General features: G+C 39.9%; 1 protein-coding gene across 5 annotated transcripts in view; it reads left to right on the forward strand.

Moving 5' to 3' along the window:
- Nucleotides 1-16,316, forward strand: part of PheRS-m (Phenylalanyl-tRNA synthetase, mitochondrial) — a 160,223-nt gene that overhangs the window by 102,556 nt on the left and 41,351 nt on the right. For all 5 annotated transcript variants that reach the window (XM_070095063.1, XM_070095065.1, XM_070095078.1 and 2 more), the window contains exon 7: nucleotides 6,538-6,698. In XM_070095063.1, the coding sequence (XP_069951164.1) occupies nucleotides 6,538-6,698 (161 nt within the window). The remainder of the gene's footprint in view (nucleotides 1-6,537; nucleotides 6,699-16,316) is intronic.

The following is a 16,316-nucleotide window of genomic DNA, read 5'->3' on the forward strand; positions in this document are numbered from 1 at the left end:
CGGGCTTAGCCACAGTCCCCGCCCTCACGGGGCTCGTAGGGAGAAGCTAGGCCTCTGGTCTGCCATCTGCCCCGCCCCAAAGGGGCTCGTGGGTATGGCAGTCTTATGAGCTGCAGGTGATAGCAAGCTCAGGCCTTCTTGTTAGATTATGTATCAGTGGATAAAAAGTTGATGGGTAGGCTCCAGGATGTACATGTTTATAGAGGGGCAACTGATATATCGGATCATTATTTAGTTGTAGCTACAGTTAGAGTAAGAGGTAGATGGGAAAAGAGGAAAATGGCAACAAGTAAGAGGGGGTGAAAGTGTATAAACTAAGGGAGGAGGAAGTTCGGATGAGATATAAGTAACTATTGACAGAAAGGTGGGCTGGTGCAAGTATGAATAATGGGGGCATTGAAGAGGGTTGGAATAGTTTTGAAAATGCAGTATTAGAATGTGGGGCAGAAGTTTGTGGTTATAGGAGGGTGGGATCAGGAGGAAAGAGGAGTGATTGGGGGAATGATGAAGTAAAGGGTGTGATAAAGGAGAAAAAGTTAGCTTGTGAGAGGTTTTTACAAAGCAGAAGTGTTATAAGAAGAGTAGAGTATATGGAGAGTAAAAGAAAGGTGAAGAGAGTGGTGAGAGAGTGCAAAAGGTGAGCAGATGATAGAGTGGGAGAGGCACTGTCAAGAAATTTTAATGAAAATAAGAAAAAATTTTGGAGTGAGTTAAACAAGTTAAGAAAGCCTAGGGAACGAATGGATTTGTCAGTTAAAAACAGAGTAGGGGAGTTAGTAGATAGGGAGATGGAGGTATTAGGTAGATGACGAGAATATTTTGAGGAACTTTTAAATGTCGACGAAGAATGGGGGGCGGTAATTTCATGCACTGGCCAGGGAGGTATACCATCTTTTAGGAGTGAAGAAGAACAGGATGTGAGTGTGGGGGAGGTGCATGAGGCATTATGTTGAATGAAAGGGGGTAAAGCAGCTGGAACTGATGGGATCATGACAGAAATGTTAAAAGCAGGGGGGGGGGGATATAGTGTTAGAGTGGTTGGTATTTTTGTTTAATAAATGTATGAAAGAGGGGAAGGTACCTTGGAATTGGCAGAGAGCATGTATAGTCCCTTTATATAAAGGGAAGGGGGACAAAAGAGATTGTAAAAATACAGAGGAATTAGTTTACTGAGTATACCAGGAAAAGTGTACGGTAGGGTTATAATTGAAAGAATTGGAGGTAAGACAGAATGTAGGATTGCAGATGAGCAGGGAGGTTTTAGAGTGGGTAGGGGATGTGTCGATCAAGTGTTTACATTGAAGCATATATGTGAACAGTATTTAGATAAAGGTAGGGAAGTTTTTATTGCATTTATGGATTTAGAAAAGGCATATGATAGAGTGGATAAGGGAGCAATGTGGCAGATGTTGCAAGTATATGGAATAGGTGGTAAGTTACTAAATGCTGTAAAGAGTTTTTATGAGGATAGTGAGGCTCAGGTTAAGGTGTGTAGAAGAGAGGGGGACTATTTCCCTGTAAAAGTAGGTCTTAGACAGGGATGTGTAATGTCACCATGGTTGTTTAATATATTTATAGATGGGGTTGTAAAAGAAGTAAATGCTTGGAGTGGAGTGGGATTAAATTACGGGAATCAAATGCAAAATGGAAATTGACACAGTTGCTTCTTGCTGATGATACTGTGCTTATGGGAGATTCTAAAGAAAAATTGCAAAGGTTAGTGGACGAGTTTGGGAGTGTGAGTAAAGGTAGAAAGTTGAAAGTGAACATAGAAAAGAGTAAGTGATGAGGGTATCAAATGATTTAGATAAAGAAAAAATTGGATATCAAATTGGGGAGGAGGAGTATGGAAGAAGTGAATGTTTTCAGATGCTTGGGTGTTGACGTGTCGGTGGATGGATTTATGAAGGATGAGGTTAATCATAGAATTGATGAGGGAAAAAATGTGAGTGGTGCATTGAGGTATATGTGGAGACAAAAACATTATCTATTGAGGCAAAGAAGGGAATGTATGAAAGTATAGTAGTACCAACGCTCTTATATGGGTGTGAAGCTTGGGTGGTAAATGCAGCAGCGAGGAGGTGGTTGGAGGCAGTGGAGATGTCCTGTTTAAGGGCAATGTGTGGTGTAAATATTATGCAGAAAATTCAGAGTTTGAAAATTAGGAGAAGGTGTGGAGTTAACCCTTTCAGGGTCCAAGGCCAAAATCTGAAGTCACGCACCAGTGTCCAAGAAATTTTGAAAAAAAAAAAAATTATTTTTTCTTACAGAATTAAAGAGCATATTTTTGTGAAGGTAATAAAACAAAAAAAATTAGAATCTGATCAGTACTTACCGAGATACAGTGCCAAGAAGTTTGTAGAAAATGATGTGGTGGCGGCAACATCGACGAATTCCACATACGCGTATTATATTATTTTGTTGTTTTAGTTGTTTTTTCTTTTCTTTTCCATTTTTTTTCTATTCCTACTAACATTTGGGACCTGAGAGACCAATACTGTATATAATTGATATATATATACTCACTGTATTGAACACAATAACCGCACTAAAGTTATTATCATATTATTGTTTACCACTGTTGTTTATTACAATAAACATGCACAAATATTGTATAATACTAATGTTCTATCACATATTTACATATTTACAATCACTGGACATGGTTTTAGAACTGCTGGAGCTTGTGGAACTCCTTGAAACAAGGCACCATGCACAGAGGCACCTTACATTCCTCACACATAAACCGAGTGTCTTTGCGTCTTTGTTGCCGTCGTTTTGTTTGTGCACAGACAATGCATCTCTTCTGAGCAAATTTCTTTTGAGTTGAAGGAAGCTGTATTATGAAATGATCACCTTCTCTCCTCAAACGCTTGGGTATATTGTGATGAATTCGAGGACCATGTTGTATTGCAGGTGTTGTTACCTGGTACTTCATTATGAGTTGTCTGACAACAGACAAACAAAATTCACCATACGGTGGTCTGTTACCAGTCTTTATTTGGTACATATTATATGCATTCAGCATTGAAATGTCCATGAGATGGAAGAAAAGTTTCATGTACCACTTGTAACTCTTACGAACACAGTCAACAAAACCAATCTGCATGTCACACTTGTCAACCAAGCGCATGTTTTGTGTATAATCAATCACTGTCACTGGTTTTCGAATACGTTCATTAGTCACTCGATCAACTTTGCCACTGTCTTGCATTTCATTACGGTGAATGGTTGTCAACAATGTGACATCTCGTTTGTCATGCCACCATAATGCCATGATGTCATTGGCAGTAAACACCTGCACGTCATCACCACGAACACCTGCGTTGAGCCTGGGCATATGTTTACGATTAGAACGCACTGTGCCACACACATCTGTCTTGTTCACTCGCATGAAATCACTGAGTAATGGGCTTGTGTACCAGTTATCGGTATATAATGTATGGCCCTTACCAAGATAAGGTGCCATCATGTTTCTCACTACGTCACCTGATATACCCAATAACATCTTGGTATCTTTCAATGTTTTACTACGCGTGTATACAACAATATCCAACACCAGGCCACTGTCACAATCACAGAGTACAAACAATTTTATACCAAAGCGGTTCCTCTTGCTCGGTATATACTGCTTGAATGACAGTCTACCTTTGAACAAAATCAAAGACTCGTCAATTACAAGATTCTTGAATGGATAAAAGTATATCCTGAACTTTTGTTTGAGATACATGAAAACATTTCTAATCTTGTATAACCTGTCACTTCTGTCAGGCCTGGTTTTGTCAGAGAAGTGCAACATACGTAACAGTAAGATAAACCTGTTCACTGGTATTATTTCACTGAAGGATGGGGTACAAATTAGCCGATCTGTGGACCAGTACGCTTTTATATTATGCTTATAGACGTGAGGCATAAGCATTATTGTTGCAAAAAGCAAATACATTTCTGCAACAGTCGTCTCTTTCCACCTGTGTAGTCTTGACTGTGGTGATAAGATCGTATTTGCCATGGTGTATTGAAAATACTTATTACTTTCCCTGACAATAATTTCCATCAATGGCTGGTCAAAGAATAATTCAAAGAATTCCAGTTCATTGGCCGTGGTTCCAAGGGGACAGGTAGGTAGAATTCCACTTTGAGAGTCATCAAAGTGGTGAGGCTTGGGAACAAAATTGGGATTTTGCTGCCAATCCCAGATACGGTTTGCTGGTGGATACTGGACATCATAGGCTGGTTGTACGGGTGGTTGTGGCGGGCTGGTGGGTGATGCTCCGCTTTGTCCTTGAACTGACGAGTCAGCAGCGTGGGTCCCCGCGTGGCACAGTGAGTCACGCATGGCAGTGCCACTACCACCACCAGCCCCACTAACACCATCCACTGATGCCTGTGGCCCATCCATGCCAAGTGTAGCCACATCATTCTCACTATCACTACCTAAAACGGGTGTAGGGCCATGGGATGTACTCCGGGATGTACTCCGGGATGTACTCTGGGATGTACTCCGTCCCCTGGGCACAGCATAGGGTACACTACCCGAGCGCATGCGGCGGCGAACATACTGACGCTTCGCTGGTGAATATGTTTCCTCACTATCACTACTCGAATGATCGTCGAGCGCAATAAAATCACAATCCACGTCAGAATCATCGTCATTACTGAAATCAGAGGCCAGGCCACGGGAGAATATTAGTTTTCTCTTACGTTTAGGAACACCCGACCGTGAGTCACGAGTGCCCACACCAGAGGTAGAAGGTCGAGGATCGTCGGGGTTTTCTGCACCATTATCGATATCGTGGTCATTATTTTCGGTCACTAACTTATCAAAGCCGTAGAATTCGTCTTCATTTCCACTTCCATCAGTGTCAGAACTATCAGACAGGAAGAGGAGAGTCCCAATTTTCCGGGGAGTGAGAGCTGACTTGCGACGAGGCATGGTGAACAAGGGTGACTGAGCCGGCGTTCCCACAATGCTATGCAGGCGCCTAGATTTTTTGTTTATGGCGCACACCCATGGCGCAGACCCATTCTCTCACATGTAGGCCTATGAGCGCTTTCGCGGTAAATTTGACGGCGCTAGAATTTTGGCATAGATCTACGGTTTGGACACTCACCGACCAGCCGTAGATCTACGGGACGGACCCTGAAAGGGTTAATAAAAGTATTAGTCACAGGGCTGAAGAGGGGTTGTTGAGGTGGTTTGGTCATTTAGAGAGAATGGATCAAAGTAGAATGACATGGAGAGCGTTTAAATCTGTAGGGGAAGGAAGGAGGGGTAAGGGTCATCCTCGAAAAGGTTGGAAGGAAGGGGTAAGGGAGGTTTTGTGGGTGAAGGACTTGGACTTCCAGCAGGTGTGCGTGAGCGTGTTCGATAGTGAATGGAGACAGTTGGTATATGTGACCTGACGATCTGTTGGAGTGTGAGCAGGGTAATATTTAGTGATGGGATTCAGGGAAACCAGTTATTTTTATATAGCCAGACTTGAGTCCTGGAAATGGGAAGTACAATGCCTGCACTCTAAAGGAGGGGTTCAGGATATTGGCAGTTTAGAGGGATATGTTGTGTATCTTTATACGTATACGCTTCTAAACTGTTGTGTTCTGAGCACCTCTGCAAAAACAGTGATTATGTGTGAGTGAGATAAAAGTGTTGAATGATGATGAAAGTATTTTCTTTTTGGGGATTTTCTTTCTTTTTGGGTCACCCTGCCTCAGTGGGAGACAGCCAACTTGTTAAAAAAAAAAAGAAATAATAATACTAATAATCATAATCTCCATGGGGAGGTGGAAAAGGATTCCTCCTCTGTAAGCCATGCGTGTCATAAGAAGTGGCTAGAATGCCGGGAGCAATGGGCTAGTAACCCCTGTATAAATTACTAATTTAAAAAGAGAACTTTCGTTTTTCTTTTTAGATCACCCTGCCTTGGTGGGATACAGCCGGTTTGTTGAAAAAAAAAATGATAATAATGTGTGCACATCTGGCAAGTCAACTACTGGATGTAAGTAAGTAAGTTTATTCTGGTATACACAAATGCAGTTACAGTGGTATGCTGAGTTTCGTACAGCTCCCAACTTGAATAATTATGTAAGTGTATTATTGTAAGTGCTTTTGTAAGTGTAATTTTGTGGGTCTGAAACGGACTAATCTAATTTACATTATTCCTTTTGGGAACAGATTCATTCGGTAATGGCACTCGAACATCCTTCTGGAATGAATTATGGCCAAAACTTGTACATAGATTACCATACAATAGCAGCATGTGTGTAGAGAACCTAGGATAATCCAAAAAAGTCATAATGACTTATTTCCACTGGGGTGAATGCATTTCTTTTCTTGGGCCGCCTTTCTTTTGGTGGGAGACTACTGGTGTGTTAAAAAAATAAGTGCCCATACTGCAAATAGTATCTTAGAACTGCACTGTACAGTATATTTAAATTTCTTACTTTGTGCCAGACATGCATGTATAACTCTGTATATGTATAGTTGACCTTTTCCCAGTGGTACTAATGGTGTTTCTGACTTAATTGTATGAATTTCAGCTGGTGCACAAGACAAGATTGGCTGGGCATTTGGTTTAGGGCTGGAACGATGGGCCATGAAGCTGTATAGCATTCCAGACATCAGACTCTTCTGGTCCACTGACTCTGGTTTTCTCTCTCAGTTCCAGTTTGATGATCCAGCAACAAATTTCAAGTACCAAGTAAGTTACATCCAATAATTGGATGTAAACTGATGCCCTCTGTATAGGAAAATTTTCACAAATACCCAGTATCTTAAATTTTTACTAATTAATTGACAGTTAATATGATTAGTGGCAAGTGTCTGTTTCATAGAGTGAATATCATTTTAGTACCTCAGTACTCTTTTTCTGTGTACTGTAAGTCATTTCTTATAACCTTTGTACTATAGTAATTCTTATGACCAAATGTCTGGAACTGATGTAAGTACAGGTAAGCAAATACAGTAGGGCCCCACTTATATGGCAGGTTAGGTTCCAAATTACTGCTGGAAAGCAAAACACCATTTTTTTCCACTTATAAATGCATATAAATGCCAGATAAGAAGTTTACACTAACATATATGTATTAAGTTAGCAATAGAACTAGGCATTAAAAACAATAAAAAAGTAAAATACACACAATACGTACACTCATTATTTACCTCAAAATATTCGTAGTCTTAATGTAGGACAAAAGGTGATTAGTATTTACTTCAAGAAGTTAGATGTGGTAGCCCTCCTGGCCACACCGCCCACACATAATATACTACAATGATGCTTAACCCTTAAACTGTCCAAACATAGATCTACGCTTTTTCAGCATTTGAAAACATAGATTTTTGTTTTTTTTACATTTGAAAGCGTGTAAAAAACTTTGATATACGTTTTTTTTTTTATATTTGAAAATATGTAAAAAAAGTAGATCTACTTTTGGAGCACTACACATGTGAACATAGATCTGTGTTTGGACAGTTTAAGGGTTAAAGCTCCATAGAGTGATAAAATGCATATACAGTACACTCATTACTTTCCTTAAAATATTTGTAGTCTTAATGTAGGGTGAAAGGTGAAAAGTATTTATTTGTAGAAAGTCGTGTGATAGGTAGGGTAGTGTAGGGAAGCCAGCCTAGCCATCCCACCCACTATGTAAACAAACAGACGATGCATCTGGTTATGGTTCATGAGCATTCATACAAACACCTTACATTGTGTACAAGTTATCTCCACAGTGGTAAAGAAGACTAAACCCACAAGGTCATGAATTGCTATATATAGAGTGAAGGCATACGAAAGGAATATTTATCTACAGTTATCCCCCAGTGTTTGACTCGAGAAAATGTAATTCTTCTGACATACCTACATGCTGCTTTGTAAACAAATCTCATTTTATGTCAATTTTTATTCTATGGGTGTGTGTATAATATTTATATGCTATGTAACATGTTTCTTATGTAATTTTGAAGAAAATGTCATAGATGGATTAATGAAAATATCTATATTAACGTAAAATAAGACATTTAATGTGTCCTAGAGAGATTATTATTATGTAGCATTATTATGGCTTCGTGAGTAGAGAAACTCTTAATGATTTTAATGTGTACCTGCACGCCAGCACAGTGTGTAAGTATATTTAGGCACAGGTACACATAAGCACAATTATCAGAGTGTATATATAAAATACACAGTAACTTTGAAACACTTGAAATTTTGGAAAGTTTCCAGACATAATAGATGTATTCATGGAGAATGTAAACAAACCGGGTGGGGCGCACCGTATTTGAAAGACCGCTTGCCGTATAGCAAATTTTGGTCATAATTTGAAATCACTGTATTAGTGGAATGCTATAAAGTGGGGCCCTACTGTAGGCTATAGATCTACTTATTGTAGGTACAATAAGTAGATCTTTCTTCTTTCTTTCAACAAACTGGCCATATCCCACTGAGGCAGGGTGGCCCAAAAAGAAAAACAAAAGTTTCTCCTTTTAACTTTAGTAATGTATACAGGAGAAAGTGTTCAGTAAGTAGATATACTGTAATAATAATAATAATAATAATAATAATAATAATAATAATAATAATAACAATAATAATAATAATAATAATAATAATAATAATAATAATAATAATAATAATAATAATAATAATAATAATTCTCCATGGGAAGTGGAACAGAATTCTTCCTCCGTAAGCCATGCGTGTTGTAAGAAGCGACTAAAATGCCGGGAGCAAGGGGCTAGTAACCCCTTCTCCTGTACAAATTACTTAATTTAAAAAGAGAAACTTTTGTTTTTCTTTTTGGGTCACCTTGCCTTGGTGGGATACAGCCAGTTTATTAAAAAAAAATAATAATAATAATACAGTGGACCCCCGGTTTACGATCAGCTCCCACTGCGACCCATTATGTAAGTGTATTTATGTAAGTGCGTTTGTATTTGTGTTTGGGGGTCTGAAATGGACTAATCTAATTCACAATATTCCTTATGGGAACAAATTCGGTCAGTACTGGTACCTGAACATACTTCTGGAATGAAATAATATCGTAAACCGGGGGTCCACTGTACTTTGGGATTTTGTTAATCTTGAGTGCTGTTCTTTGAAGAAATTCATAAGTGCTCACACACCAAGCCATGAATGCTACAGCAAAAATGAAGAATAAATACTAAAGTTTATATTTAAGAGTGTCAGTATAATCATTAGGATCATAAATTCTAGAAAAGAGATGTGCTTTCATCTAAGACTTGAAAGCTTGAACAGATTCCTGACTCCTAACAGACACTGGCAACCTGCTGAATAATGTAGGAGCTATGTAAGAAAAATGCTTTATCTGCGAATGATTTTTTCCTAACATCATGAGGCTCAGTTTGTTGCTGTTCAAAAAAACATTTCTAAGCCTGATGTAAAAGGAATGAGGATATCAGCAAGATACTTTTTTTTTTTTTTTTTTTTTTAACACACTGGCCATCTCCCACTGAGGTAGGGTGACTGGAAAAAGAGGCACTTTCATCATCATTCATACTTTCACTGTCTTGCCAGATGCACACAGATATGATAGTTTAGATGTCACTCTAAACAACAAATATCCCAAACCCCTCCTTTGAAGTGTAGGCATCGTACTTTCCACCTCCAGGACTCAAGTTCGGTTAACTTATTTCCCTGATCCCTTCATAAAATATTACCCTTCTCATTCTCCAACAGCTTGTTAAGTCACAAAAACCATTCATCTCCACTCATTCCTATCTAAAACACACACACAACTGCTGTATGTCCATGCCCCTCACACACAAAACCTTCTTTACACCATCCATTCCTAGGAAGACCCCTACCCTGCCTTCCCTCTGCTACAGATTTATACACACTACAAATCTTCCTATATTGCTCTTTCCTCTCCGAATGACCAAACCACCTCAACAACCCCTTCTCAGCTCTCTGAATAATACTTTCATAACTCCACACCACCTGATCGCCACACTATGAATTCTCTGCATAATTTTTTTTTTTAACACAGCGACCGTTTCTCACCAAAGTAGGGTGGCCCAAAAAAGAAAAACTTTCACCATCATTCACTCCATCACTGTCTTCCAAAGGTGTGCTTATGCTACAGTTATAAAACTGCAACATTAACACCCCTCCTCCAGAACTCAAGTCCAGCCTGCCGGTTTCCTGAAACCCTTCATATTACCCTGCTTACACTCCAACAGCACGTCAAGTCCTAAAAACCATTTGTCTCTATTTGCTCCTAACTAACATGCTCATGCATGGTTGCTGGAAGTCCAAGCCCCTTGCACACAAAACCTCTTTTACCCCCTCCATCCAACCTTTCCTAGGCCGACCTCTACCCTGCCTTCCCTCCACTACAGATTTATACACTCGAAGTCATTCTATTTTGTTGCATCCTCTCTACATGTCTGAACCACCTCAACAACCCCTCCTCAGCCCTCTGGATAATAGTTTTGGTAATCCCATTCCTCTTCCTCTCAATTTCCAAATTACAAATTCTCTGCATTATGTTTTCACTACACATTGCCCTCAGACACGACATCTCCACTGCCTCCAGCCTTCTTGTTGCAACATTCACCACCTATGCTTTGCACCCATATAAGAGCATTGGTATAACTATACTCTCATACATTCTCCTCTTTGCTTCCATGGACAAAGTTCTTTGTCTCCACAGACTCCTCAGTGCACCACTCACCTTTTTCCCCACGTCATTTCTGTGATTCACCTCATCTTTCATGGACCCATCTGCTGACACGTCCACTCCTAAATATCTGAATACATCCACTTCCTCCATACTCTCTTCCCTCCAACCTGATATCCAATCTTTCGTTACCTTCTCTGCACAATATTTATGTTAAAACATTGCCCTTAGTGTAGTAGGTTGTTTAACAATAACTGCCGAGGGAGGTACTACCATGAGTGTGAACTGGAAGCCCATAATTGTTTTACATGATGCTAGGATTGCTGGCGTCTTCTTTCTGTCTCATAAACATACAGTGGACCCTCGTATTTCGTAAGGCTTGAAAGTCGTAATTTTCTGAAATCGTAACTTTTTTTCATCAAAACATTGACTTGCGAATCATTGTTTGACTCGCAAATAGTCATTCGTCCCGGACGCATACTCACGGCCCCGAGTCACCTCACACTCCCTTCCCAGCCAGTGTGGCATTGTTTACCAGTGAGTGACCGTCCCCTCACTTGTTCATACGAAATATTTCATTATATTCCATTCATTTTAGTGCTTGCAACTGCTAAATAAGCTACCATGGCTCCAGAGAGAGCTCCTAGTGCCATGCCTTTGGTAAAGAAGGTGAGAAATATGATTGAATTTAAGAAAAACATCATTGAACAATATAAAAGTGGCGTATGTGTGGCTGAACTAGCCAGGATGTATAAGAAACCCCACACAACCATAGCTTCCATCATGGCCAAGAAAAAGGAAATCAAGGAAGCTGTTGTTGCAGAGGGGGTAAATATCCTGACAAAAATGAGATCGCCAATACTCGAAGATGTTGAGAAGTTGTTGGTGTGGATCAAAGTGAAACAATTGGCAGGAGATATTCTTATGCAGTCGCTTATTTGTGAAAAGGCTAAGCAGTTGCATGATGATCTCGTAAAGAAATTGCTTGCAACGAGTACTGATATTTGTGAATTTAAGGCCAGCAAAGGCTGGTTTGAGAGATTTAAGAACCGTAGTGGCATACACAGTGTGATAAGGCATTGCGAGGCTGCCAATTCGGACAAAATTGCAGCTACAAAATTTGTAAGTGAATTCAAGGAGTACATACATACTGAACAATTAAAACCCCAACAAGTGTTCATTTGTGATGAAACAGGCCTCTTTTGGAAGAAAATGCCAAAGAGGACGTACATTACTCAGGAGGAAAAGGGGACTGCCAGGACACAAGCCTATGAAAGACAGGTTGACACTCATGTTTTGTAGTAATGCTAGCGGGGATTTCAAAGTGAAGCCGTTGCTAGTGTACCATTCTGAAAATCCCAGAGCGTTCTAGAAAAACAATGTCATGAAGAGTAAATTGTGTGTGTTTGGAGATCTAATAATAAGGCATGGGTCACGAGGGAAATTTTCGTCGAGTGGTTCAGTGAAGTGTTTGGCCCTAGTGTGATGAATTACCTCCTGGAAAAGAAATTGGATTTCAAGTGCCTCCTGCTAATGGACAATGCACCTGCTCATCCTCCAAATTTGGAGGCCTAATGCTGGAGGAGTTTGGGTTCATCACAGTAAAGTTATTGCCCCCTAATAACACTCCTCTCCTCCAGCCCATGGACCAGCAGATCATTTCAAACTTTAAAAAACTACACCAAAGCAGTGTTTCAGTGGTGCTTTAGTGTGACCTCAGACTCACTTGACCCTAAGAGAGTTTTGGAAAGATCACTTCAATATCCTCCATTGCATAAGCCTTATAGGTAAGGCTTGGGAGGGAGTGACTACCATGACTTTGAACTCTGCTTGGAGAAAACTGTGGCCAGATTGTGTCCACAAGAGGGATTTTGCAGGGTTAGGTGCTGACCCTGACGAGCCTATGGCAGTTGTGGAATGTATTGTGGCATTGGGGAATTCCATGGGAGTGGATGTGAGTTTGGAGGATGTGGAAGAGTTGGTGGAGGACCACAATGAAGAGCTAACCACTGAGGAGCTGCAAGATTTTCAGCTGGAACAGCAACAGACTGCAGCTCAGAATATTGCTGCAGAGGAGGAGGAAGAGAGATGGAAGAAGTTGCCTTCTTCAGAAATTAAGGAGATTTTTGAAATGTGGGGTAGGATGGAAAGATTTATGGAGAAACATCACCCTGACAAGGCTGTTGCAAGCCATGTCAGCAACTTGTACAGTGACAAAGTCTTGGCCCATTTTAGGGAAGTTTTAAAGAGACACCAGAAACAGAGCTCTCAGGACACTTTTTTTTTGCGAGACAGGGCTCCAGTAACTCTCAAGTTGGTCCTAGTGGCATTAAGAAACAGAGAAGAGAAGTAACCCCAGAAAAGGACTTGATACCTGAGGTCTTGATGGAAGGGGATTCCCCTTCCAGACAGTAAATAATCCAATCTCTCCCCTCCTCCAGTCTTCCATACACTAAGAAGAATCGCCAATAAAGGTAAGTGTTATGCTGTTAATGTTTCATTCATTATGTCCCATTGTATTGTGTATGTACTACATCTGTATTTCATGTATAAAAAATTTTTGTTTTAATAATTCTGGGTGTCTGGAATGGATTAATTGTATTCACATTATTTCTTATGGGGAAAATGGTTTCAAAAATCGTCAATTTCAGAATAGTCACTTTCTGGAACGGATTAATTACAAAAAACGAGGGTCCACTGTACAAGATTTCAGGTATGTCTTGCTATTTCTACTTACACTTAGATCACACTACACATGCATGTAAAAGCATATATATACACACACCCTTTAGAGTTTTCTTCTATTTTTCTTACTAGTTCTTATTCTTGTTTATTTCCACTTATCTCCATGGGAAGTGGAAAAGAATTCTTTCTTTGTAAGCCATGCGTGTCATAAGAGGCCACTAAAATGCCAGGAGCAAGAGTCTAGTAACCCCTTCTCCTGTATATATTACTAAATGTAAAAGGAGAAACTTTCATTTTTCCTTTTGAGCCATCCTGCCTCAGAGGGATACGGCCGGTGCATTAAAAGAAATAAAGACCCATGGGGAAGTGGAATAAGAATCTTTTCTCTGTAAGCCATACGTGTTGTAAAATTCAACTAAAATACCAGGAGCAATGGGCTAGTAACCCCTTTTCCCATATAGCTTACTAAAAATAATGAGAAGAAAACCACAGTGTGATGTTTGAATGTGTGTAGATGTAGTGTGAATGGTTAAAGTTGCAAGAGAATCGAAGACTAACCCAAAAGGATTCTTTCAGGTATACAGAAGTAAGATCAGGGACAAGATAGGCCCACTCAAAAGTTCCTCGGGTCAGCTCACTGACAGTGATAAGGAAATGTGTAGAATTTTTAACACATACTTCCTCTCAGTTTTTACACAGGAGGATACCAGCGATATTCCAGAAATGATAAATTATGTAGAACAGGACGATAATAAACTGTGCACGATTAGGGTCACAAATGATATGGTCCTTAGGCAAATAGATAAATTAAAACCTAACAAATCCCCAGGCCCTGATGAACTGTATGCAAGGGTTCTAAAGGAATGTAAAGAGGAGCTTAGCAAACCTTTGACTAATCTTTTCAACATATCACTACAAACTGGCATGGTGCCAGATAAGTGGAAAATAGCAAATGTGATACCTATTTTCAAAGCAGGTGACAGGTCCTTAGCTTCGAACTATAGACCAATAAGCCTAACCTCCATAGTGGGAAAATTTATTGAGTCAATAATTGCCGAGACAGTTTGTAGCCACCTTGAAAAGCATAAATTAATCAACGAATCTCAGCATGGTTTTACAAAGGGGCGTTCCTGCCTTACGAATTTATTAACTTTTTTCACTAAGGTATTTGAGGAGGTAGATCATGGTAATGAATATGATATTGTGTATATGGACTTCAGTAAGGCTTTTGACAGGGTCCCACATCAGAGACTATTGAGGAAAATTAAGGCACATGGAATAGGAGGAGAAATTTTTTCCTGGATAGAGGCATGGTTGACAAATAGGCAGCAGAGAGTTTGCATAAATGGGGAGAAATCAGAGTGGGGAAGCGTCACGAGCGGTGTTCCACAGGGGTCAGTATTGGGCCCCCTGCTGTTCACAATCTACATAAACGACATAGATGAGGGCATAAAGAGCGACATCAGCAAGTTTGCCGATGACACCAAAATAGGCCATCGAATTCATTCTGACGAGAACATTAGAGCACTCCAGGAAGATTTGAATAGACTGATGCAGTGGTCAGAGAAGTGGCAGATGCAGTTTAATATAGACAAATGCAAAGTTTTAAATGTTGGACAGGACAATAACCATGCCACATATAAACTAAATAATGTAGATCTTAATATTACGGATTGCGAAAAAGATTTAGGAGTTCTGGTTAGCAGTAATCTGAGACCAAGACAACAGTGCATAAGTGTTCGCAGTAAAGCTAATAGAATCCTTGGCTTCATATCAAGAAGCATAAATAATAGGAGTCCTCAGGTTGTTCTTCAACTCTATACATCCTTGGTTAGGCCTCATTTAGATTATGCTGCACAGTTTTGGTCACCGTATTACAGAATGGATATAAATGCTCTGGAAAATGTACAAAGGAGGATGACAAAGTTGATCCCATGTATCAGAAACCTTCCCTATGAGGATAGACTAAGGGCCCTGAATCTGCACTCTCTAGAAAGACGTAGAATTAGGGGGGATATGATTGAGGTGTATAAATGGATGACAGGAATAAATAAAGGGGATGTAAATAGTGTGCTGAAAATATCTAGCCTAGACAGGACTCACAGCAATGGTTTTAAGTTGGAAAAATTCAGATTCAGGAAGGATATAGGAAAGTACTGGTTTGGTAATAGAGTTGTGGATGAGTGGAACAAACTCCCAAGTACAGTGATAGAGGCCAGAACATTGTGTTGCTTTAAAAATAGGTTGGATAAATACATGAGTGGATGTGGGTGGGTGTGAGTTGGACCTGATAGCTTGTGTTACCAGATCGGTTGCCGTGTTCCTCCCTTAAGTCAATGTGACCTGACCTGACTAGGTTGGGTGCATTGGCTTAAGCCGGTAGGAGACTTGGACCTGCCTCGCATGGGCCAGTAGGCCTGCTGCAGTGTTCCTTCGTTCTTATGTTCTTATAAGAAAGAGATGATTATGGATGTTTTGAATGAAAAGAAGCTGAATATCCTGGCTCTAAGTGAAAAAAGCTGAAGGGGGTAGGAGAGTTTCAGTGGGGAGAAATAAAAAATAAGATTAGGTCAGGGGTTTCTAATAGAGTTAGAGCTAAGGAAGGCATAGCAGTAATGTTGAAGGATAAGTTATGGAAGGAAAAGAGGGAATATAAATGTATAAATTCAAGGAATATGTGGAGTAAAATAAGGGTGGAATGCAAAAAGTGAGTTATAGTAAGTGTTTATGCACCTGGAGAAGAGAGAAGTATAGAGGAGAGAGATAGGTTTTGGGAAATGTTGAGTGAGTGCATAGGGAGTTTTGAACCAAGTGAGAGATTACTTATGGTTGGGGATCTAAATGCTAAAGTGGGTAAAAATGTTGTGGAGGGAGTAGTAAGTAAATCTGGAGTGCAAGGGGTAAATGAAACTGGGGAGCCTTTAATTGAACTCTGTCTAGAAAGAGGTTTGGTAATAAGTAATACTTATTTTATGAAAAGGAGGATAAGTATGCAA

Source organism: Cherax quadricarinatus, chromosome 4, assembly GCF_038502225.1.
Source record: "Cherax quadricarinatus isolate ZL_2023a chromosome 4, ASM3850222v1, whole genome shotgun sequence".
NCBI lineage: Eukaryota > Metazoa > Arthropoda > Malacostraca > Decapoda > Parastacidae > Cherax > Cherax quadricarinatus.